The 24,850-nt window shown below is 48.1% G+C and overlaps 4 protein-coding genes across 4 annotated transcripts; 3 read left to right on the top strand and 1 right to left on the bottom strand.

Annotated features, from left to right (window-relative positions):
- Positions 1–4,670: 4,670 nt before the first annotated feature.
- Positions 4,671–6,380, bottom strand: ABOM_006045 (uncharacterized protein; the record flags this gene model as incomplete). Its single annotated transcript, XM_022533174.1, has 1 exon — positions 4,671–6,380. The coding sequence occupies one exon, from the start codon at positions 6,378–6,380 to the stop codon at positions 4,671–4,673; it is 1,710 nt and encodes a 569-aa protein (XP_022389592.1).
- Positions 6,381–6,676: 296 nt separating this feature from the next.
- Positions 6,677–10,904, top strand: ABOM_006044 (uncharacterized protein; the record flags this gene model as incomplete). The annotated part of the gene is made up of 2 exons (XM_022533173.1): positions 6,677–7,179; positions 7,268–10,904. 2 exons carry the CDS (start codon positions 6,677–6,679, stop codon positions 10,902–10,904), a joined length of 4,140 nt encoding a protein of 1,379 aa, XP_022389593.1.
- Positions 10,905–17,432: 6,528 nt separating this feature from the next.
- ABOM_006043 (bZIP transcription factor) lies at positions 17,433–18,759 on the top strand (the record flags this gene model as incomplete). The annotated part of the gene is made up of 3 exons (XM_022533172.1): positions 17,433–17,618; positions 17,683–18,604; positions 18,659–18,759. The coding sequence occupies 3 exons, from the start codon at positions 17,433–17,435 to the stop codon at positions 18,757–18,759; spliced, it is 1,209 nt and encodes a 402-aa protein (XP_022389590.1).
- Positions 18,760–20,014: 1,255 nt separating this feature from the next.
- On the top strand, positions 20,015–24,132 carry pld2 (putative phospholipase D (PLD); the record flags this gene model as incomplete). The annotated part of the gene is made up of 5 exons (XM_022533171.1): positions 20,015–20,233; positions 20,290–20,662; positions 20,721–20,864; positions 20,937–23,395; positions 23,446–24,132. The coding sequence occupies 5 exons, from the start codon at positions 20,015–20,017 to the stop codon at positions 24,130–24,132; spliced, it is 3,882 nt and encodes a 1,293-aa protein (XP_022389591.1).
- Positions 24,133–24,850: the final 718 nt, after the last annotated feature.

Genomic DNA, 24,850 nt, shown 5'->3' with positions numbered 1-24,850 from the left:
TACAAAAGGCCCCTTTGTTTAAACTCCACTGGATAATAGTAGTTTTGATTCTCATTGTGCGAAACTCCGAAAGTGCCACCAGTACAGACGATTCGTATTGGTTACTATAACATTATCAGGCGTTGATCATAAATCCAGTTTCTCGAAACAATGACACAGTGGCCTCACGCTGCGGCAATAGCCTGTAATTTGGATCATTCATTTCTCATGCCGTCATGAATGAGATGACAGTGGTATGGCAGTAACGTCTGTTAGCCTATCCGATACCCTTGCAAGGTAAGTAAGTCGCAACACCTTGGGCTAAATTTCTCATACGAAGATTTCCTTGTTCTTTATCGGCAATTGTACAAAGGGAAGAGCCCATAATGTGACATATTTCCTACCTTTTCTCATCACATGTATATACCGGCTTCTGTGGCACTGTCCGAATGTATTTAGACGGAGTATAGCCCATTAAGACCTGCAGTACAGGATTTTGCACCTACGAATTGGCCGTATGCCGTGCCAATAATCCACTTTATGAAATAGTCCATAACCAGAAATAGCATGGGATAAATAACCCCCTGACTTCCCAAAGACCCTTCCATCCAGACGCTCAACCTGCTACTCATATTTTATCACCATCGGTTGCTTCACCTACTTTCACCCACCTAACATGCCAACATGTCTTCCCAGTCGAGCGACAGGTTATGTATGGAGTTCGTTTTCGAAAAGAAATTCCACTATCCCGACCATGAACAGGCCAAGTTATCTGAGAAAGACAAGACGCTTTGGGAATTGGTTGAACGCTACATTAAGGAGAATCGATTCAATATCATTCATCAAGATGAAATATCACGAGAAGAGGATAACACCACGGTTTGGTGGCGCCCCCTCTATGGCGAAGGCGCGATCTGGGGTATAAAGGGCAGGCTTCCATCATCGAGGGACAAATATTTCACCAAGCTTTGGTGCGCGTTGTTTTTGAACACCTTGCTTAAGGCAATGTGTCTTTGAAATGATGATGGCACATTTTGTCATATACAAGGATGTATCACGCCAACACCCGTCGGCATTTGGTAGCAAGGAGTTCAGTTCACAATGGTTTCTGCGTCGATTTGTCAAACTCACTTGTGCATTCATTCATTTGCTACTGAATTTTCAATCATTGTTAATTTTAAGGACCGTATCGTGTTTATCTTGGGGTCATAAGCAGGTGTCTTCCAGTGTCAAGCTCTCAGGGATGTAAGTCAAGTGGGAGTATATGCGTACTTGTACAATTACTACTGTATGGTAGTTTCGACATTCGTGGCTCAGTCAATGAGTGGTATGCAATAGCGAGCGCCTGGAAGCCCTCTATATCCCAATGTTAATTTAACCAAGAACGAGGTTCTTCTTCGTCGACCTGCATTTCCTGAACGGTACTAACCGTGAACCTGTCCCTTGGTAGGAATAATCTTCCTTCATTTCCGATTGCCCAATGTTAATAAATTAACATCAAACGGATTACTAAAAAGGTGAACTAGCGTAGTGATAGGGCACTTTCCTACGGTTTTCAAAGCGCGATAGTTGATATGACAAGTTCCAGACTAGCCATGATATCGGGCATGGGGGGCAGGAGCTTAGCAGAATAATTAGTTGCAAAATCCGGACAGAGTTCATATTTCTTCAACTAGAACAGTATATCTAGAAGGATATCTATTCTACCGGGTTCTCTCCCTGCTTTTGCGATTGCAGTGGTGGAAAAGCCCGCGGGCTTGTGGCAGCCCTGCGAATACCGCTTCATTTTAGCAAAGATCCCAGATACCAGTAGACGAACTAACTACTAGGGACCGGCTGTGGAACTCACCGGTGATATTTATCTGCGTATGGACTAGTGTCTCTGTGCACTCCAGGAGACCTCCATGGCTGGTAAGCTCTTCTGAAGCTCCTGTCGATCTGATACTAGTTCGGTATAAGCGTAAAGAACACGCCGTGCCTCACTCTCAGTAAGCCCATGCAACCTTCCAAAATCAGTCTTATGACCTATCTCCTCCTTCATATCCATCCCAAGATATGCATAATAAGACATATAGATTCGAAAGTTATATGAACGAAAGATCCCCAATCTGCAACGGCCAGAACAACGAAGGTAGCTTGACTTGAAAAAGGCCCGTAAAGGCAAACCCTTACCTAGCCTACAATGCCTTATTATGCGCGTGTTAGAACTGATTCTGCTCGCAAACCCAAGTCCAAGAACATAGGGGACTCACAAAGACATGACTTCATCCAGTTTTTCGAGGAATGCAAATGGCGTGTCGAGCTTGGTCAACTTGATATCAGGAACGATCCATTTTTTGATGACGGATATACGTTCTACATAAGGTTGCAAGATTGGGCAGATGATTGGGGTGCACCACCTCAGGAATACGCATCAAGCTGTATGATCAAGATACTGATAGAGGAGATCAACAGCTATAGATTTACTACGAGTTGGCAATGGTAGGCTATATATCCGTTCTATGAGATATGGTACTGCAATATCCCTGGCGCTGAAGAGACTCTGTTGCTTGAAAACAAACATGTTCCAGCAGCTGGGAACATTCAAAGTGACGAAGGGTATTTGTTGGCATGGGAGAAACTGTGTGATACTTGGCTATGTATGGTCTTCTTTGCTTTCCCTCAGCCCTGTCGGACAGTACAATCCATTGAGACTTCTTTCTTCCATTTGCTGGCTCCACTTCACTATCTGGCAACAGCTTCCTGCCTCCTACATTATATGGATAGTAGTTGTTAAAACATTGCACAATCGATTCGATTCCCGGATAATCATACAATGTTGAATACCATCACCCTGCATGAGATGCCAGGTGTAGTTCCCCATTCTGGCAAACCCCAGGGACCTGTAATAAACCGTTCTGTATCAAACCGGTATCCATATCAACGCAGTGCACCATGGTGCCAGTGGTGGCAGGCAGCTGTAAATCATGGTACTTGGGCACCTGTTAGCTCCCATCCTTGCAAATCTCCCCGGATTGATAGACCCACTGAAAGGAATTAACAACGCAACATAAAGCCATACAACGGGCCTCTACTTAAGACATGGTCAGCTGGGCTAATTGAACATATACTCTCAGATTCCTACCTATAAGCTGCAAAAGCCAGACAGTGATTCCTTACATGGTAGCTACTTACCCCGCGTGTTTGTGACGTGGCAGGGTCAGAACGTGAGTCAAGGTCCTAATACCCATGCTCATAGGCAATCTACTATCATTTTCCGCGCCTCTACTTTCCTGCTGTTCAATCTTCTTTCGTCTTCGCCTTCTTGTGCCTCTGTTGAGTTTTGGTAGTTCTAGGTGCTGGCCGTGGCACTAGTTTTCTGAAAGCAGTCTAAGAGAATAATTGGGCTCGTGTGGTATCTTGTCCACCAGCAGGCATATAAAAAAAGCATTGACAAAACCAACGTTGTATGCAGCGGAATATCTGTTCTGCATCGAGTTTCTTTGAGGGCTTTCCAACTTTTGTCACTTCGAGAAATCACAACCCACAACCTGCGAACAATCTGCTACGGCCAAGCAAACATGTCTACCGTCAACATGGTCAAATACTATTTCTACAAGGGAATAGTCCCGAAAGATGAGGATAGGTTACACAAGCTGGTCGCCTTGGTATACCAGACAGCGAGAGACTGCAAAACCTTATCCAGCAGCAGTCCTCATAAGGCACGCAGTTCTACTGAACCCGAGAAGGGTGATACCCATATAGTTGAACTTTCCGAGCCTGCGAGATAATTAATGGCCTTCGTCTAACGTATACAGGTTCGACATTCACGACACGACTAGTGTCAGCGGCATACACCAGAAGGATCCATTAGGCCCACACGTCACTCTCTGCGATAAAGACGAGAGTCAACTTCTTTAGCATACCCATATAGCCAGCCATGACGCTGTGACTCAAAATTTGTCCGAGCAACACACGCCAGAGAGAAGGCAGAATCTACCAAGAGGTAGTAACAGAAGAAAACAATATGGCCGTCTGAGAATGAGCTCGAGGCTGTACCAGACATTGGTTACAGCCATTTTCCATGAAACTAACTCAGGTATACGGCATACTCTGAATAGATTAGTGGGAAATGAAGTGGTCAACTACAGTTCCCCTGCCAAGTTTGTTTACTGTTGCTTGGATTTGGCCACCTATGCTCCCCATGTATTTAATCTTTCGCAAAAAAAGGTACACTACGTAACTACTGTATTTCTCAACCGAAGCCATCAGGATATTGTCCTCATCTACTATCATGTTTATACGAACCGAGGGATGTACGAAACTGGCATAACTAGACTCACTAGCGCCTAGAATTCTGACGTATCTTCGCAAATGAATAGTTACAGAAAAGCCTTGGCTGAGCTCTGAACGCCTGAGTTCTCCACGTGCTGACAGGAATATCTGGATGCAAGATATGGGCGGATAAAGCTGAAAGCGATCGACTGGCTGAGAATATCCAAGTTGGAGAGTTTTCCTGCTATGGCAGACATTGCTTTCTTTGTCGATACTGCTATAGTTGCACATTGTTGCTAATAACACCCCTCAAATTCTTCATTTGAAGATTGCGCTTGCGGGCGTATTGCTCCTGTGCCAAATGATTATGTGCTCAAGTCACAGGGCCTACCGAGAAAAGTTCCACGTTTGAAGCTTTTGCCAACTTGTCTCCATGATTATACACTGATATTCCCCAGAAGTTCTAGAATTGCCTTCTGTCTATCTAGCCCATCTTCATCGAATGCCCGATCTTCAAAGCAAAGCGCAATGGCATCGCGAAACATACTACCTGCAAAATGCATGACAAGCACCTGCAATGACGTGCATGTCTGAAACGACAGCAGTGATGGTGCTCGATCTCCGTTCGTGGGGCTCCCATTCGAGCGTCTTCTATCTTCATCAGTTGCAGGGTAGGTCTCGGCAAGTATCGTCGCCAGCGGCTTCCACAGCGCAAGCTCAAGAAGCACACAGCCTAGTGCGTAGAGGTCGAATGCCTTCCGGTATGATTTCCGATGAGCTCCACGCGCCTTTGGGTGTCGATATTGATCCGCTCCAAGAGAGTCACAGGGGAGTTGGGTTATGGCTAAGCCATCCTTAGAGTCGGGTCTGGCATATTCGAATCCCACGAGATGGGCTTTCTCTGGAAGAAGTTCTTCGTTCTGAGCGAAGAATGCGAGTATATTTTCAGATCGAATTCCTTTGTGTAACCAGCCCGCGGTGTGAAGTTGGAGCACCGTCTCTGCCATATCCTTTCCGATCTTTACGCGGTGGCTTAGCGGGGCAATTGCAGAACATTGGATCACGGAACAGAGAGGTTCGTACCGCAAGGAGCCCATGAGTTGCTCAGTTGGAACCGGATATTTATACACAAAGCCAAATAGCGATCTTTCACGCCATGGTAATAGCCCCTGCCAGGGTAGGGTATGAAATGACGGATCATCCATTTTACTCAAAAGCAACGCTAGTCGGCGGACATATTTGACAAGCTGATCCCACCCTGGATCTCCGGCGACTTTCCACTCCACAATGACGCTCTGTCCGCTGTAAAGTGCAGGCTCTATACCCGCGTATTTCAAGGTCTGCATCGAGTCCTCGGAAGCCAGACGTCGGGGACGAAGCTCCAGGAGTTGCAGAGGAGCACCTCGCGGCTCGGACCTTTGCTCTGAGCCTTTGGGAGGCGCTAGCAGCAAATAGATCTGTCGTAAAGATGCGGCTGCAGCGAGAGCCTGGTTCGAGTCTGAGGTTGAATGGTTCAAGAGCGTATTGATAGTATTCACTTCGTGCGGGTTGCTACAGTGTGTGATAAGATCTCTTAGCAACGACTCTGACGCGGCATGGAGTCTCTCACGATCAGCTGAATCCAAAAGGTAATCCAGCCGGTCGTTCAACTCTGCGATGTCGCTTACTACACGATCTGTCTTGTCTTTCCCAGTACTAGCCCAACGCAGACGTCGAAGAGGATTGTTCTGGCTTTGGATGGCCCTTGCTCGAAGGCTACCTGACTCTGCTGCTGTGAGATGGCGCAGAAATCTTGTCAAGCTAGAGGAAGTTTCGACAGCTTTCTCTTGAAGCTTTGTGGCGGTTAAAATCTCATCGTCAATGTCGAGATTATACTTAGATTTGAGCTTTTCGGCTGAGGTCAACAACTCCTGTTGCTCTTCTAACAGAGACTTAGCGACCTCCCAGTTAACTCGGCTCGAAGGGGAATTGGATTCAATTCCAGATCTTTTGCCCCATTGTATGAGGCGATAATATTCCCATTGCAGCCGCGACATGATCTGGTCGCCATCTTTACCGACGTTGTTTGCAACACAGATAAGTTTATACGTGCTGATGCATGTTTCGAATACCTGTAGGACGTTGACTATTGTTCCATATACCTCCATGATCGCTTCACACAAAGGATGTACAGGTTATCACCAGGCTCGGAGCCTTCGAGGAAGGGGATCGAGCAATCGAGCGTTAGGCGCCACGTCATATCCTGCATGATCGCGAGGCTGAGGCCCCTCATACCCCACTTGATAATCAATAGCCTTGTCTGTTGGGCTTCGCGTTTGATTCTGGTTAGGCACCCAGGAGCCGTATCTTCATGTTAACATTTCCATGTCTCTCTATAGCCGGGACTGATGGTTGAGAGACCCGCTGCACCATGTCCCAGTCCTTTTCACTTTCACTAAGACCCATGGGACTATTCCAAGGGGTCTTTGGGAAACGAGCAACACCGCCGACCGCGCCCCCTGTTGATATCGAGGAATTGTTGGCTCGCTTATGTCTGCCAGCATCCGCGACCAACTCTGCTGCTAGTCGCCGAGTGAGTATCCAACGATGCAACGAAATCAGCGATATCCTCCTCAACAAAGGCAAAGATACTGGCGATGATCGACTACTCGCATGGAGTGAACGACCGCGAATATACATTGTTTTACGGAATATTCAGCGGTTGGATCTGCTGGACTATTTCGTCAAGGCCGAGTTGACGGACTTCCATATTCCGTTCAATGAGGACACTCTGCCAATCTTCCTGCGTGAGGATGGCCTCCGAGAATCATTCCTGCAATTTCAACAATACGTGCTTTCCTCGGGGGCGAAGGGGTTGGATAACCATGGTGGACCCCACCTGAGCTTTGCGGGAAATGCTCAGAGGTACTTTTACTACAAGGAGTCGCTGGGCCGGGGTGGATATGGGTGAGTTCCCCAAATGTCGCTTTTGTGATTTTTATGTCGACTTGCGCGTAACAGTAATTGATCACTTTTTCTGTGTTTTTCGACCCAGAGAAGTCGACGCCGTCACCAGCCGATTGAGTCTTCAATCATACGCGAGAAAACGCGTCCTACGTGGAGGAGATACCACGACCAATAAGATAGGACAAGCGTCTCTAATCCGGGAGTTATCGTATCTCAAATCACTTTCTCACATTCACCTCGTTCGATATGTTTCATCATACACTGACGAGAAGTATATTGCATTCTTGATGCAGCCCGTAGCCGACTGTGATCTGGAGAAATTGTTGAAGAACTTAGGCCGCAGCGGAAGGGGTGTTGAATGTTTGCGACCATTCTTCGGCTGTCTAACAGGAGCGATTCAGTATTTGCACGAGAACAAGATCCGCCATCGGGATCTCAAGTCGCGGAACATCCTCATCAAGGATGGCCGAGTCTTTGTGGCTGATTTTGGAACCGCCTATAGCTGGAAGGGCTCGAAACAAAGCACCACCAATCATCGCAATGTCCCATTCACGGCCGAGTACATGGCGCCGGAGATTGCGTTGCACCAGAGCCGTAGCACTGCCAGTGATATGTGGTCACTGGGCGTGGTGTTCCTGGAAATGTCTACTGTGCTGTTGGGCAGCACAGTTCGGAAGATGAAATCTCAGCTACATGCCTTTTCACATCCCCGTGGAGCTGAGCCGTACCTGTGGGCTAATCTTCCAGTGATCGATACATGGATTGAGGAGCTTAACAGCTGCGCAGCAGTGCGAGATGAAAGCACCGAACCATTATCCTGGGTCCGAGATCTGCTGCAAGAGAGACCAAATAAACGCCCGAAAGCCGGAGACCTTATGAAGCAGATTCTTGAATCTCCATCTTTTCACGCATTCTGTTGTGTTGACTGCTGGCCGGTATACGAGCAACGCTCCTTTCTCTATACCCAGCAACCCCAAGACAACGATGCTTTCACCCCGGGGAACTCGGCGGACGTACATGCCCAGCTCACTGCGTTACTCTATCCCCCTGTCGACAAAGCCCGCGAACGGGAGAAAAACCAGACCATTGAGAACTGGCTGGACGCTGTTGATGACGATGATATGAATTTGACCTTTGAGAGCGTTAATGGCACAGCAGAGTCTTCGGGTATAGAGGTTCCTATCCAAATAGTGGAGGACAACTCGACGTATTACTCTGCAGAGAGCTCCGACGAGGAAAGAATGGTGCATTTTGATGGCCTATCGATCACCGGCAGTTACCAGTCGTTGGGTGACACCACCGAGTCGCATAGCGGGCAGGCCGATGGTGAGTCAGAGAGAACGATCATTCCGTCAGAAGACGACGCAGAATCCGTTGATGGCCTCACGGTCCAAGGTGAAGCGCACAAGCACGAAGCGGATATTGGCGCGGCATACATCCATGGTTTCCAGTCACCGAATATATGGCCACTTGAAGAACCTGAATTCAATGTTTGGGCGGATGATGGCCGGACTGACACAATCACCCGAGGACCGGAGTTTCTAGCAGACATGCTACCATCTTCCAACACTGTTTGGGGATACACTGAGTCGCTGGACTTGCCTCCGCCCCTTCCGTTGACAGAGGGATCAATTAGCAGTCCTTGCTACCAAGAACAGAGGGAGTTTGTTTCAACGATGTTCAATCCAGACGAAGGGTCTGCGGTATCTTTGTCACCTGAGCAGGAAATGACAACAGCTCCAATCGAATACAAAGTCTTGATGGCACAATCGACCAAGGTAGCCAAGCCTCAACCATCGACTTCCACTGGTACTCAAGGCAAATCTGAAACTGCTTCGCTTACTACCGGGTGTGAATACGACGCGACTTTGGCATTGTCGAGGGAGACTACACCATATGAAGGAGAATCTGGATGTGAAAGCACTGAGGGCGCTCTGAATGAACGGGTATGGACGACCGATAGTGACAGATCTTCTTTGAACCAGAAAGGTTATGCAAACGTCGAAGGGGTACAGGAAAATGCATCGCAAAGAGCACCAAAGTCTGAGGCAGACCTTCTTCAAGGACCTAGATCTGAAAAGACACAGTCTGATAAGCCCTCAGATCAGGCAGTATGGACAAAGGAGGGATCTGAAAAAGCGAAGTCAGCAGCTGTAGAGGAGGTGCAGAAATCACTACCACCACCGAAAAAGAAAAGTCCATCCAGCAAAGAACAGGTCGATGAAAGCGCGTTAATAGGAAAGCTGCAGAGCGGCACAACAAAATCCGAATCCCAAATGGAAGAAAAGCCTGAGAGACTTTCCATCCAAGAAGAGAAACCACGGGCAGAGGAGGGAAAGCAGGACCTACAAATGGGGAAGCCACATTCCCTAGAAAATCCTCAGACAAACGGAGCTTCACCTGAGACCTCTAGCCTAGAGCCTAGCAAGCTAAGAGTTCAAGAAGTGGAAAAAGTACCACCGACCAACGATCCGCACAATGATCTCGCAAAGCCCAAACCGCGTACGGAAACTGAGCCATCTAATATATCGAGCTCCAACATGAAGTCGGGTTTTAAAAACACAGAAAGTCAAGCATCATCAACCGAGGAGCAGTCGGCCGAAGCCCGCTCCAAAAAACGCTCTATGTCTCTCCACAAACAGGCGCTCCTATCAAGCGTAACACAGGCGACCATGAAGAAAGACCCACCGACATCTGCCTTCAGTCCGGAGGTGTATATGACCACGACCTGGGAGGCCGCTTCGACGCAGGACACCAGAATTGTCCCAGTCAACCGCAGCAAACTGAGGTGGTGGAAATGGTTAGATAGAGACCAGCATATTCTAGAGAGCCTATGTGCCGAGGGGGCCGTACAAGCAGTGCGAATCCTGCTGAAGGATGGATGCAATCCAGGAACGGAGCTCAAGCCCCGACCAGCACCTCTACTCCTAGCCATCCAGGGAGGTACATATCAGCATTACAAATGCGTCCAAGCACTAATCAATCACGGTGTCAACTTGAACATCGTTGAGCGAAAGACCGGACGCACTGCATTGCAAATCGCAATCGAACAACCCTTTTTTGCCGGCCATACAAGTCTCGTCCGAGATCTGATCCAGGGGGGAGCTGACACAAACAAGCCTGATCATACTGGCAAACGACCGATTTTGAGTGTTTTCGACATCCAAAAGAACGATGCCCTTGAAAAGCACCAACTAGATGCGCTGGCATGCCTTCTCGTCGGGGGCGAAGGGAAAGAGACCGATGTCAATGTCTACACCCCCCATACGCACAACAGTCCTTTGCACCTTGCCATACGACGACGGAGCCCCATGGCCGTTGGTCTGTTGCTTTTCCGCGGCGTATTAGTTAACGCCAAAAACCAAGCTGGTGCCACACCCCTCCTCCTGGCTGCAGCTCAATGGGCTGGACACTTAGTCACGGATCAGAAGACCATTCTGGACCTCCTCCTCCAGGAGCCAAATATTAACTTGAATGAGATTGCCGGCGTACAGCGTCGAACCGCGCTCCATCAAGCAGTTTTTCGCGCCTCTCCGACGGCTGTAAGAATGCTTCTTGAGAAAGGTGCTGATATTTCGATTAAGGACTCCGAGGGTAAAACGGCGCAACAATTGGCATTGACGCTGGACTCGACCAAATGGAACGACGAAAAGGCCCAGATTGTCCAGCTTTTAGATAAACGAAAAGCCAGACATAAGACGATGTACCATCATGTTCGACACTAAACATTTTCGGCAACCTTGTGGGAAAGCAATGAAGAAAAAAAGAGAAAATATGAAGAGATCGCGACAGCGTCGTTTCCGGGAAACTAATCTATGAATCCTTGTTTTGAGAAAATCGTTGCGATTTACGGCAAGGAAGCGGGTATTCCTCATTACAAATTTAATAACAGAGCAGTAATTCTTTCGTAGGCAATGAAGATCAATTGGGAATTCAGAATGACGCGTTGTAGGGACCTCATCTCTTTGCTCCTGGCCACAACTGGCTAGAAGTACATATGTAGCTTGAAAGAGTTTAAAAGCCCAGGTGGAGAACAATATACTCTCACGCCGATGGTTTTACTAGAAGAACTCGAATTGTTCCCTTTTAGAGACACAGTAACTACTTTCGAACGGCATTTACATTTGACCAACGTATTTCCAAGCACACGAAGACGGGAAAGAATGTGAAATACAAGATCGAATGTCAGGCATATTTCGATCGCCGAATACATCTACTAGTATTCAAGAAAAGAACCAGGGGAAACGCCTGATTACCAGGCTCTCCAATCCGCTACCTCTTTCACATAACAAAAGCAATTCTGCTGCTTATCCTTCACAACCCCCCACGGTTTATATTTTCCCAGCATAATTGGAGATAATAACGCAAAGTCCAATAGCCCACAACATCTGTATTTTAGATTAGGAGACGAGAGTAGCAGGAAAAGAAGAACCAATTTCAATGTAGACTATCAGGTGTGGAATGGAATTTCCAAGAAAGACATACCTTCGAGAGTACCGGACTTGCTACATTTTCGCAGTCTATGGGGATACTGAGCCTCTTGTGATATTTCATTGTATTTAGATTGTTATTCGGCCCCTTATCTACAATACTTGAACAAAGATAATGATGGAGTAGATCAAAACGGTTGTGGAGAGCAAAAGAACTTTGCGACCTAAGCAGGGTAATTCCATCAACAACGTGGGATGAAACACTGCATTGTAGCATGCTGAGCTTTATTTTTGTCGTTTCAGATGCTTGGGTTCCATCTCCTACCGAAAGAGAACTTGGCTTAAACCGGACACTTAGATGAAAAAAAAACGAATGTTGTCATCCCTTTCATAGTCGCCTCCCTGCGCGTTCGGTGGGTAGGCACCCTGTAAGACACACGAACCACTCCCAGAGAGCATCCAAAAAGTTGCTACCAATGGCAGTCGAAATGCTTGCGGGCTGTCCATCATGGAAAGCATACTGCGACAGTTTGGACAAATCTAAACTCCCTGCCGGGAGTTTTGCAGTGGCTCGCCATTATCAAAAGTTGGCTACCAAGGCCCAAAGGCAACACCAGACCGAATAGTTTTGACACCCCACTTGCATGTCCTACCTTGAAGTCAAATGCATGATTAATAACTTGTCTACGGAACTGTACCGGGGGATCATAGACCAGATGTCGAATTGATAGCTCTTTTCAATGGCCAGCATGTGGGACAAAGTTAGCATGACCTTCTAGACCTATCCAATGGATTAAATACTTGTACATGGAATTACTGCTGATTGACACATTACGTTCATCGCGAAGATCCATTTGGCTGTTCTCGATCAAGTTCGCTTTGCTCCAAGAATTCTCAATATATAGCACTCCATTTTTGCTTCATGTGACTGTGGCCTCTATGACTGGATACAAGAAGGACTAGTCTTTGTATGGGTTGCGGCAAAGATAAAAGTTCTTCAGATTTGCGCAATATCACGAAGCCGCGATATCAACAGAACTCTGGGTACGATATACCCTATATAACGAAGTATACACCGATACCTTTCGCGTCAACCCAACATGCAGCATTTTACTCTATGGGAACCCCTTGCTACTTCCATACTACCTAGAAGCCGGATAGAACAAGCTATGTAGCCCTTATAAGCCTCGGGAGAGGGTAAGATAAAGACCATGGAAATTACCTTCGTCTAACACACGACTGCTAATGCATCATACTACATATTCCTCTCTTATACAGGAATATAGCAACCCAGCACAGCAGACGTCACCACCTGAAGGGAGAATGCCACGTGTAACTGGTGTGTCGTACAATAGGTGACCATAAATAATCGCTAATGACCCCGTAGAATCTATCCATCTGGTTTCTTCAACATCCTCCTCTTAAGCATATCCTGTCTTGCATTCTGAATCGCCTACGAGAGCCGTTTGTATCTACAGCATTAGTTAAAATCTTCAGAACAATTTTCGCATCGAATGAATGGCTTGGTATGTGATTCTACCGATGATTCAGCCACGAGATCCACGAAAGGGCGATGAGGAGTTAATCAAAGATGGTTTATGTCGTCTTGAGTACCATCCTTCAAGGCCTACATGGTTGGTCAGTAATTACTTGGAGGGTATACAAGGCGATAAAGTTATACTACTGGTGTCATACGATACATTAATGCCATCCGAGGATGATGTGAAGGAGCGTGCTTCTGAAAAGCTCAATCTACTGCTAAGGATTGAGCAGGATAACAGCTAGACGGTTCGTTAACGACTGAGCTCTGGAGTGGTCTTTGTTCTCTGGGTATTTTGTTGTTTGGTTTCGGAAGATGGCAACAGTAAGGTAAAGTTGGAAAAGAAGAAGGAGAACTGGGAAGAAGGAAATATGAGCTAAAGAGTGTTAACAGACCGAGGGGCTTGTAACAAGGGCTATTTGATGCTTGTAGGTTTCTGTTCTATACACTTGTGCGTTATGGCAGTATTGAGAGCTTCCTGAGTTACAATGTATCACTCTATTAGTTTCTTCCTCTTTCTTTGTTAATGGTCATCTAACAAAGTCCCTGTGGCGGGAAAGAAAGAAACGGAGGAGATGGCTAAGTATACCATAATTTGGACTTTATATAGTTTCCAATATCCACAGTACAAGGTCCATGCACTTTCACCAGCATCAGCATACTCTAATGCTCTTTTCAAAGGTTCAATTCTGGCACAAATGCTACCCCGTGTCGGACTAAATGTATCCTCAAAAGCAGTTGTAACTTGTACATATCTCGCTGCTTCTCGGCAAGGAGGAAATGATGGGCCAAGCCTATATCAAGAGACTATATCAACCTGAGCTAGCTCTAGTGCTGAATTTGTCGGAATGTAGTAGCCTAATATCAGGGACTAGCCACCCCTGTTTAAATTTATAGCAGGAACAACTCTGGTTACTAAACGGAGTCAGCTTGATAGGTGCCGTGCATTGGCAAAATGCTGCATGATATTATCTGCTCGCCAATCGAAACTCGAGTGCATAATACAGATACTTCAGGGAATCTTTCCGAAAAAGCCATCGTATTTGTTTATCATTCCAGTGACACATACACCATACGTCTAATAACCTACCTAGCCTAGCTTTGCAACAGTCCATGAGAAATCCGCGGTCTTGGGGTGGAACATTGCATCCCACTATATAGTAGTAATGGCATATGAAACGATTATCTGTGCAAAATAAGGGATATTCAGGAAGGCCATATATGTGGAGACGTCCTCAGGGTGGATCACAAATAGTGATGCGAATCGGAAAGTCACATTAAGGCGTCGTATACAGGGATGTCCCATAGAAAGACTCTCGGCTATCTCCAAAGGGCTTCGAAATTACAAAGAATCCCATTATCACGAGGGGCACCACCGTCAATCCCGACACATTCATTCATTATATCCTGACTTTTGCCGGTCCACAAGGTGAAACATGGCAATTATCTTTGTTGGTCTGTGTAACTAAAGGAATATTGCACCTACATTGCGATTCCATGTATCAGCGTATATGCGTCTCTACCGGATCATATACCCGCTTGAAAGGTATATTCCACAAGGCGATACTTTCGCCACAGAGATGCCAGCATAAATAGCTCAGAAAAACCGATGAAGGCCAATATATTTTGTACCCCAATATCTCAAACATCCTCCAATTGCGAAGCTCGGTTCTCGAAAGCACCTAGGAGTTTACATACCTCGAAGGAACTATCACAGCTGAGGTCAACCTTCCTAAACGAGAATGGTTTGGTACGCAGGGCTTGACGCAATAACAGATGACGATACTAGGAGGTCCCAAGATGTGATCGACCTACAAAGGTATCGCACACAAGCGTTCTGTACGGCCCTTCGCCGTGCTGAATCGCGTAAGTTCGAGTTTAGCTGGGATGATCGTAATGACCTGGGTGGCCTGAGTCCTTCTGATCACCCTAACAAGTTTCTGGTTAACCTAGGTCCACAATACCAGGATCGACGTTGGAAACCAGAGGTAGACAAGGTGTCGGACTTCGTTATTCGCAGTACCATATATCAATATAACCAAGAGCTTGAGCTGCTAAACAGATGGGAGGGAATGGAAAAAGCGGGAGTCATAACATGGTTGAAAGAGTTGAAGAAGTTGGATCAAACGCATGAGCGCGCGTGGTCGCTACTTCTCAGAGAGCTGCCTTTTGACGAATTCACGGATCTGTTGAAGTAGTTGAAACAAATGGTGACACGCTTGCGCACAATTCAGGGACAGGCTTAATGTTATCGTTTCTTCTTGCAATGATAGAAGGATGGAAGAATAAAGAAAATATGATAATGATATCCTTGAAAGGATGTGTGCATAACACTGTTAGGTCTTAACCAAAGCGAACCTTGCGCTATAAAATCTTGAATATATTATGTCTCGACAAAGTAGCCACTGATGTGGCAAAGAATGCCTTTCCAACTCTAGACTTATGTTTTAATAAGTTGCATCTCAGTCGAGTCCTACTAACCCAGAACCGGAGTAAGGTACTCAAGGGGGAAGAGGGCTTTCACATTTAAGCGTCGAGTCAACGCTTATCTGTAGATATAGTAAGTATCTGTAACAGGGCCTTGTACTATAATTCTCTCGATCATCCTATTGAAGGTAAGGTTTCCGAGTGCAAATCCAGTGTTACTGTTTCCTAAGGGTCGTGTTCGCTGGTGCCCTACACCGTACTCCAATAACTCTCATTTAGGTACTAACTGGCTAAGGATCAGTGAATAACATAAGTACGCTAGTGGCTAGGAGGCTCAAACAAGCGTTGCTGGAGGATTGGGATCCCGTATCAATAGTCTCCATCGTCCGACACAATCTACATAGCTTTAAGCGACTTTCGCGGCGCCATTCATTAACCATTGAATCAATTGCTTGCACTGCTCACTTGAGATGCGCGTAACCACCACGACTGCTGCAGGGCCGCCGTGGATAAATATCCATACAATTGGAGGAAGCCTAACCATCTGCTTCAAGACTCAAGGCTTAGGGTTTAATAGGTTAATAGAACGTTGAATGGCTGTTGGCTATCAAAGGGATGCCGGAAATGGCACTCGCCAAACGTAATTAATTGGCCAACTGAATAATCTAATCAACAATTGTAATCATTGGAATATTCGCTCTTCGCCTTTCATGATTAGTGATCAACTAGGGCTAATCACATAGCGCATCAACCCCTCCCGGCGAAGTATCTGAGAGCTGAGAGTGATATCATTGTCATTGTCTTCGAAAATCCACTCTGAATGGACCGACCATGGAGCTGCCCACTGGCTAAGACATCCCCGCCTTCTGGACGAACGTCCTGTTTCACTCTACAGCGGGGATCAAGCCTTCCCAGCACTGTGCTTTGCTACTTTGGCCTCATCTGGAATAACCTCGACTCTAAGGGCCGTTCAGAGTATATATTAGAATTCATCTAAGTGCAAGTACAGCCTACAGACTTCTAAGACATGGCTGGTATATCAACGGCTGACTCTTCTTGGAGACCACCCGAAGTTTCTGGGACAGTGGGCTGAGAATAAGTCACTCTTTCGTATAAGGCTGTCTTGTGAATTCAATTGTTCACGATTGAAGCAGTGGATGTACACTCTAAGCCATGAGTTACCGGCTAAACTGGGATAGAAGAGGCAAGGCAGGTGGGGCTACGGAGAATCATGAGTCAATACCGCCTGGAGTAGAGACGAAAGTTACAACTCATGACACTTTACGGAGTACACTGGGGCCGTTTGGTTGCAGGCCTCACTGTAATTTGTTGGAGGCATGTCTCGGCGAGCTAGTGAACTCGTCAAACCAAAAGACGGAATATTTGGAGGTGAATTGGACTCGCATTTACCCTAAGGAAAGTACCGATACCCCGGCCGGTCCTTAGCGGGCCCATAAGCTAAATTCTAATTGTTGCTTCAGCCACTTAAAGATGCCTCATCCTTCGGCTAGAACCACGCAACATATCGGGATTATAGATTAGTGATCCAAGCCGAGAGAAAAGATTACTGAAATGAAGTATACCTGGATCCCATTGCGCGCCCCAAATCCCTGCAAATTCTGCATTATGTTGGCTGGAAGGACTTCCTCAGATGAACGTAAATTCCACTTCTGCGAATATAAAACCTCAACTCCGGGTACAACAAAGGGACTTTCTCATTTAGAAATCAAGAACCCGTTATTTTATTACTCCTCTAGTCCTCCAGTCCGGAATTTTGAACTCTCGATCGCAGTCTTAGGCCACGTTAGCCTCACTGACCCTGTTGCGACCATCGCATACTTTCCGTCTACGAGAAAATGAGCGAGGACAATCATCATGCGCCAGCAGACACCACCATTATCAGCCCGTGTCTAACGCCAGACTCTCCAGCCCAATCCCAACAACAAGAAAATGTCAGCACGAGGACAGCCAGGATTCCTTCTAGGAAACGTGGGCGACCGCGCAAAGCCCTTGGAGCCTGGCTAGAGAAAAGCAAGAAAGAAGTGTGTTAATACTTAGTTTGTCATTCCCCTCGTGGTAAAAAGTACAGCTACTCACACATAATAGCGGCGACGGACACAAGTGCGCCTGGCGCAAAGGGCTTATCGCTCCCGGAAAGAAGCCAGCGTTGAATTGCTAAACAAACACGTGGCACAGTTGGAGGCTGCAGCGCAGAAAATGAGCGAGTCGGTGATTAGATTAAGTGACATCTTGCTCCAATCTCGGGTTCTCACCTCACACCCTGAGCTCGCTAAGCGTCTGCGGGAGACGGTACATATATGTCTATCTTCAGCGAAGGGCATCGGCGATGAGGGTAGTCTGAACAATGCCACTCATGATGAAAGATCTCGCCTCTCTTCTTTAGCACCAATCTCGCCAGGTCTTCTAGTTCTCTCTGAGGCCGAAAGTCCGGGGCCGCTCCCAACCATTCAGCCTTCGCCATCCCTTCTGAGATATCATCCTAGCAGTCTATTCTTTTTCAAACCGGGTGATGTCGCTGTAATGGAAGTATCCAACTTCATAGAACAGCTAAGGATTGCTTGTCTTTACGAGGGACTACTGATACTCGACAATTCCTCTGTCCCTCTAACTACCCTGAAAAGACCGTTTCGGCTACTTCTATCCCTTTTTACTAGGGCAAGTATCACATCTATCTTCAGAACCGCCTTGCATGCTCGGCTAAACAAGAAGTCCTACATGAACTTCAAGGAGGTCCCCTCTTGCCTACCCAGTCACCCTGAGCAACCATCGACGCAAAGTCACAGAACGGAAAGTCAGTCAGCCCTTGACCAACCACAGCCAACAGGTAATAGTCCATTACCCAGCTTCAACCCGCAGACTCTGAGGGAAATCGGGGGCGATTGGTTTGACGTCCAGGAATTGGCGAACTACTTGCAAGAAAGCAATGCGCGCCTGTTCGTTCGGCCACCGAAAAATATGGGAAATTCTTCCTCCCAATCGGTGGTCAACGCCCAAGCTTTGATAGTTGGTGAGTCTTTTTGGCCCTTCCCTCTGGTGGTGACTCTTTGTCTAATTTTAGTAGCGCTGGTAAACAAGGCAATGTGCCTCGGTCACAGTCCTGGTTTTCGGCGTAGTGATGTAGAACAGGCTATTAGAATATGTACCTGGCGTGGAAATGTGTGAAAGGGATATATGGATTGTTATGGAGTTCCGATGTTTACGATATTGGTCCGCAGGTAGTGGTTGAAGTGTGCCATCCAACCACTCGAGGCCGATCACGTTGTCGGAAATAGTTGTCACACCCCAGGCTTTCTAGGACTAATTCTACCTCAGCGATCTTATCCGCTTCAACGGAAGATATGTATTTCTTTATTTTTTTTTTTTCTATGGTCTTATTAACAGGTTAAGTTAATAATACAGTGTGCCTTTGTCATGTGTTTTTTACAAACAAACAGGCCTTAATGACAGATCTGAAACACCATAAACTCAAGATAAGATAAAGTTAGTAGATTCGGGGTAGCAAAGGAAGATTCAGGAGCCTATGGCTGTCCCGCCAGTAAGACTACTTGGCTCCCACGTTGTAGTGAGAAAATAACAGCATTGAATATTGCTATCGCGTTGCAATGCTACACGCAATGGGAACCAGGGAGTTTCCTTGGATTTGCGGTGAGGTGTACTTGGTGGGTCCCGTCGACTAAGTGAACTGGGGGTGCGGGAAGTCAGGAAGTCTGCGGTCAAGCCGTCTTTTCTCCTTTTCTGAAGAGGTGAGTCCACTCGGGGGGGAAAATTGTATGAGACTGAGCCACGTTTCTAGAAGGCAGCGATCAATCGGATCCATGACAGGTAAGCCCTACGGCTCAGCCACACATCGAGTGCATAACGTGACATCATGGCGTGCATGGCCTTTACCATACAGTACGTACCTTGCTGCGGGACCATAAATAGATCTGGTCTGATGTGGGGTATTGTGTACTGAATACATGTTCCCCTCCCCCCTCAACAAAAGTCCGGACTCAATTCCCGTGGGATGCACAGCCACCGCTCCAGATTATCATCTTTAAAGAAAACAGTCTTTAGGAAACAATGCGTATCTACATAAGTTAATAGTACTGCGCCATTTAATGGTCATGCTATAAGCCAAAGGGGGGAAAGTGATACCCGCCCACACTACTCCGTAAGTGGCAGCCTAATAGAAATGAGCCATTCAGCTGGTGTCTCGGAATGGCGGGGCAATGGGCGGGACTAAATTAAATACGGTCAAGTTGATCCTCGTTGCATCTTCTCTCTTGTTAAATACTTATGATCCCCCATGAGTCCTCTGTCTCCTCTTCCTTTCTTGTAACGCTCTCTGCAGGATTTCTACCATTCCTGCTGTGTAGCATCTGTCAATCCTTTTTACGTGTCATTCCACCCGAGTCGCAGATAGTCAGCGACGGCCATGGCTAACCGAGAGGACCCGCTGGCCTACGGCCACTATTACGGCCAAGACGGGACTCGTGGCGGTCAAGGTGAAAGCACAAGGGGTTTTGTTGGAGATACCTTCAAGAAGCTCAAGGAAACTTATAAGAGCCATCATTCGCAACAGGGACCTCCCAGGCCCCAGCAGCCTCAAGGCTCCCAGTCTCAGACACAAGGGTCTAACCAAGACTACTACGGTGTACGCCAGTTACATTACCGATGTACCAATAGAACCGCAAGGCTGATGTTCATTAGGGTCAGAACTACAACGAGCAGAGCTCGTCGCAGAACACATACGGCCGTCCCCCTCAGTCGCAGTATCAAGATAATAGTAATAGGCCTCAGGGAAAGCCACCCAAAGAAGACAAGCTCGGCGGGCTGTTTGGTAAGATCCAGGGCGCTGTTGCAGAAATCGGAACCGATCTCGGCCAGCGCATAGGAACCGCGCTCGACCCAGAGGCGTATGCCGAATATGGACAGGTAAAGCCACAGACACAGCACAGATTCGGCAGTTTCGCCCCGGACCGACAGGGCAACGATGTCAAGTGGTATGTGGACGGATGCTCTTACTTCTACGCCGTTTCAAAGGCGCTAGAGAGTGCGAGAGAATCAATCTGGATCTTGGACTGTAAGCCTCTGTCCTCAAGATAATCATATTCGGCTCTTAGGCTAACAAATCACGAAAGGGTGGCTGTCTCCCGAGCTTTACTTGAGACGACCCCCCACAAAGAATGAACAATACCGATTGGATAGGATGCTGCAGTCAGCAGCGCAACGTGGGGTGAAAGTCAATATTATCGTGTACAAGGAAGTCACCCAGGCATTAACTCGTATGTACAACGGTCTACTTCGATGAGAATGCCATGTAGCCATTGTCATTCCAGTCATGCTAACTATACTAGTCTCTTCTCATCATACCAAGCACTGTCTTGAGGACCTCCACCCAAATATTGCCGTGTTCCGCCATCCCGATCATCTGCCGGACCGTCAAAACTTGGCCCAGGACATCTCTGCGTCTCTCCACAACTTGTCCTTAGATGCGAAAAGCCTTGTCCAAATGTCGGGAGATGCCATCAAAAACATCTACGGCATGCACGACGATGTTGTTCTTTACTGGGCACACCATGAAAAGCTTTGTGTTATAGATGGCAGGATTGCATTCATGGGAGGTCTAGATATGTGTTTTGGCCGTTGGGATACTAACCAGCACGCACTCGCCGATGTCCACCCGGAGGACGTAAATGAGAGCGTGTTCCCAGGCCAAGACTACAACAATGCCAGGGTCCTCGACTTCCAGGATGTCTCACATTGGGAGAAGAACCAGCTTGACCGAAAGACAGCCTCCCGCATGGGTTGGTCTGATATCTCCGTGAGCTTGCACGGCCATGTTGTGGAGGATTTGCGGCGACACTTCATCGAACGTTGGAACTTCATCTACGATACGAAGTATAACTCGCGCAAGGATGCGAGATACTCCAGGCTCGCATTGTACGGTCGACCCAGCTCGTCAACCCGCCCACAGCAGCCTGGTGCTCAGCAGCAACAGGGTACATCTCCCCGGCCTAGCACTAGCAGCCAGGAAGCATCTAGCTACCAGCAACCTCCCGCATCGCCACGGCCGAATCTGTCAACCAAGCCCCAGGCACAGACAGCGGGCAACCAAGCCTACCAGCAATCGGCAACCTCGCCGCAGCCCGGCCTTTCAAGCTACTTTACTGCCTCCACAGCGAATAACCAAGCTGCCTCTACTCCCCAGCAGCCTGTTTCTGGCTCCTCACAGTCTGCGGCTACCACCCAGAACTATACTTACACTGGGCAATCTTTCCCGCCTCCTCCTCCTGGGCCGCCACCATCTCAGAGCCCTGTGCCATCTCAGACACCCACTCAGGGGCAAAGCCAAACACCATATTATGCTCCCCCTCCGACCCAGGAGCAATCGGGACAAGACCAACCACCGCAGTACGCAGCCCACACTCCTCTCCCGACCCAGGAGAAGCCACACTATCAAAATGCAACTCAGGGACAGGGCCAAGCACCCGGACAAGACCAGGCATCGTACTATGCTCCCCCTCCGACCCAGGAGCAGCCGCACGTGCAGCCTGCCAATCAAGGACAGGGCCAACCACCGCAATATACGGCCTACGCGACGCAGGGGCAGTCACACTCTCAAAATGCAACTCAGGGACAGGGCCAGGCATCGTACTATGCTCCTCCCCCAGCCCAGGGGTCGTCGTATTCTCAGACACCGACTCAGGGGCAAAGCCAAGCACCATACTTCCCTCCTCCCCCGACCCAGGAGCCGGCGTACTCTCAAGCTCCAGCTCAAGCACAAAGTCAAGCACCACAGTACGCAGCCTACACTCCTCCCGCAACCCAGGAACCATCGCACTCTCAGACACGTGGCATTGATGACCATTACGAGGGCACGCGCGGACACGGTGACAGGGAAAGAGGCTCGGGACTCATCCCCCGCCGTTTCCGAGATGAGTTCACTCAGTACTCGAATGTTCTTCGCGGTCAATTGGCTGGCCAAGTCCATCAGTACCAAGATCGTCTGAGCTCATTCGGACAACCCTCCCAGCCTCGCGGCAATATGTCCTGCCAGATTCTCCGTAGCTCTTCTAAGTGGAGCAATGGCACACCCACTGAACATTCAATTGCCGATGCCTATGCTGCGATTATCCGGAACAGTGAGCACTTTGTGTATATCGAGAATCAGTTCTTCATTACAGCTACTGGCGACGCCCAGAAGCCGGTCAAGAACCAGATCGGTGCTGCGATCGTCGAGCGTATTTTACGCGCTGCGCGTGCCGGCGAGAAGTGGAAAATGGTTGTTGTGATTCCCTCTGTTCCCTGCTTTGCCGGTGATCTGGCAGATGACTCCACCCTTGGCACCCGGGCTATCATGGAGTTCCAGTACAACTGCATTAACCGTGGGGGAAACAGTATCATGGAGCTGGTTGCTAAGGAGGGATACAACCCTATGGAGTATATCCGGTTCTACAATCTCCGTAACTACGATCGAATCAATGTCAGCGGTTCGCTCGTGCAAGCCGAGCAGAGGAGTGGCGTCGACTATGAAGATGCTCGCAAGCAGCATGACGTTAATGTTGTTGGACAGGGTGGCTATGGCCCAGGAGCTCCCGCTCCCCGAAGCGCATTCGATACCACGGCTCCTTTCCAGCAGTATCAGCAGGGTGCTCGCCAGGTTCCTGGCGCCAAGACTGGCTCTGGACGATGGAACAGTGTCAGCTCGTGCTACATGCTTAATGGAGAGGATATCCGTAACGTCCCTTGGGATGGCCCTCCTGAGGCCGAGATTGACGCGTTTGTAACTGAGGAACTCTACGTTCACTCCAAGGTATGTTTGTTCTCCCCTTGCTGGATTTATTGCATGCACTAACAGCACAGGTCATGATTGCCGACGACCGCGTGGTTATCTGCGGTTCTGCCAACTTGAACGACCGGTCTCAGCTTGGCGATCATGATTCTGAGATTGCTATTTTCATTGAGGACTATACTCCTATTCAGTCCACCATGAATGGCAAGCCCTGGACCGCTAGCCGTTTTGCAGCTTCCCTGCGTCGCCAGCTGTTCCGCAAGCACCTTGGTCTTCTGCCACCACAAGACTACCAGCGCCCCGATGCCAACTCGGAGCCGGTCGGTGTGCCCAACGACTTCGACTTTGACGCCCCTGAGAGCCGGCTTGTGGCAGACCCATTGGCGGATACTCTTCAAAGCCTCTGGAACAGCCGGGCGCACACGAACACTGAGGTATTCCGCAAGGTGTTCCACTCTGTTCCGGATGACTGCGTACGCAACTGGTCCACGTATAAGGAGTTCTATGGCTACTTCTTCAACAAGGCGGACAAGCAAGCGTATGGCGAAGAAAAGGACTCGCCACCCGCCCGGTATCGGTATGGACACGTTGTGCGGGATGACTTCCCGGGCGGTCCGGAGGGGGTTCGACAGGTCAAGGAACTGCTCAGTAAGGTCAAGGGCACGCTCGTAGAGATGCCCTTGATGTTCTTGATTGAAGAGGACGTTGCGAAGTCGGGATTGGCATTGAACGATATTACGGAGCCGCTTTACACATGATTCTAGCTAATGTAGCTTTTTTTGGTACATTGCGTGGATTTTTTCCATTCAGGTTCTCACTGAATGAGTTTCTAGCTAACTAAATGAATTTGAATTTCTTTTTAAGATATTGATCCATTCATTGATTCATTCGTTGAACCCCTTTCATTTTTGTGCATATCTTACCAAGCTTGGTTCTTGCTGCCAAGACCCTTTCATATTTTCTATATTGTTCTTGGGACAACAATATCCAGCCAGTTCGCCATGGCCCGGGATTGTGCCTCCTGTATGAACTACTGACTCGAAATCCCCACTGGTTTTCTCCATCTCCCTCGCAGTGCCCGAGATGGGACAGTTCTGTATCTGTACAGCGGCAGATGTGGGCCACGTGCCGCGGGACAGAGAAGCCGCCGACTTGAGATACGGGGACCTGGGCCCGCTGGATGCGATGCGCTAAACATCGCATACCAGCCTGGGACTGGACAGAGATAATCCACCGCATTCGCCGAGTTGCACTGAAGAAAGAAAGGCAATGTTGATCAATCTTGCCTTTGCCACGATCCCCCCCATTCACTCTCGGGAACCCGTTGCCGTGATTGGCCCCGGCGTCAAGAACAATATCAAGAACGCCCCGACGCCGTGGCCCAGTCAATGCATTCACTGCATCCCGAATCCGCATTGACCTGTAAACTCCAATCCGGCCCCTTTCTTTGTTCCGGGTCTCTGTATCAATCTGGGG

Source organism: Aspergillus bombycis, assembly GCF_001792695.1.
Source record: "Aspergillus bombycis strain NRRL26010 chromosome Unknown contig00037, whole genome shotgun sequence".
Taxonomy (NCBI): domain Eukaryota; kingdom Fungi; phylum Ascomycota; class Eurotiomycetes; order Eurotiales; family Aspergillaceae; genus Aspergillus; species Aspergillus bombycis.
Note: the sequence above shows the minus strand (reverse complement) of the source record. Positions and strands in the feature narration are given on the sequence as shown.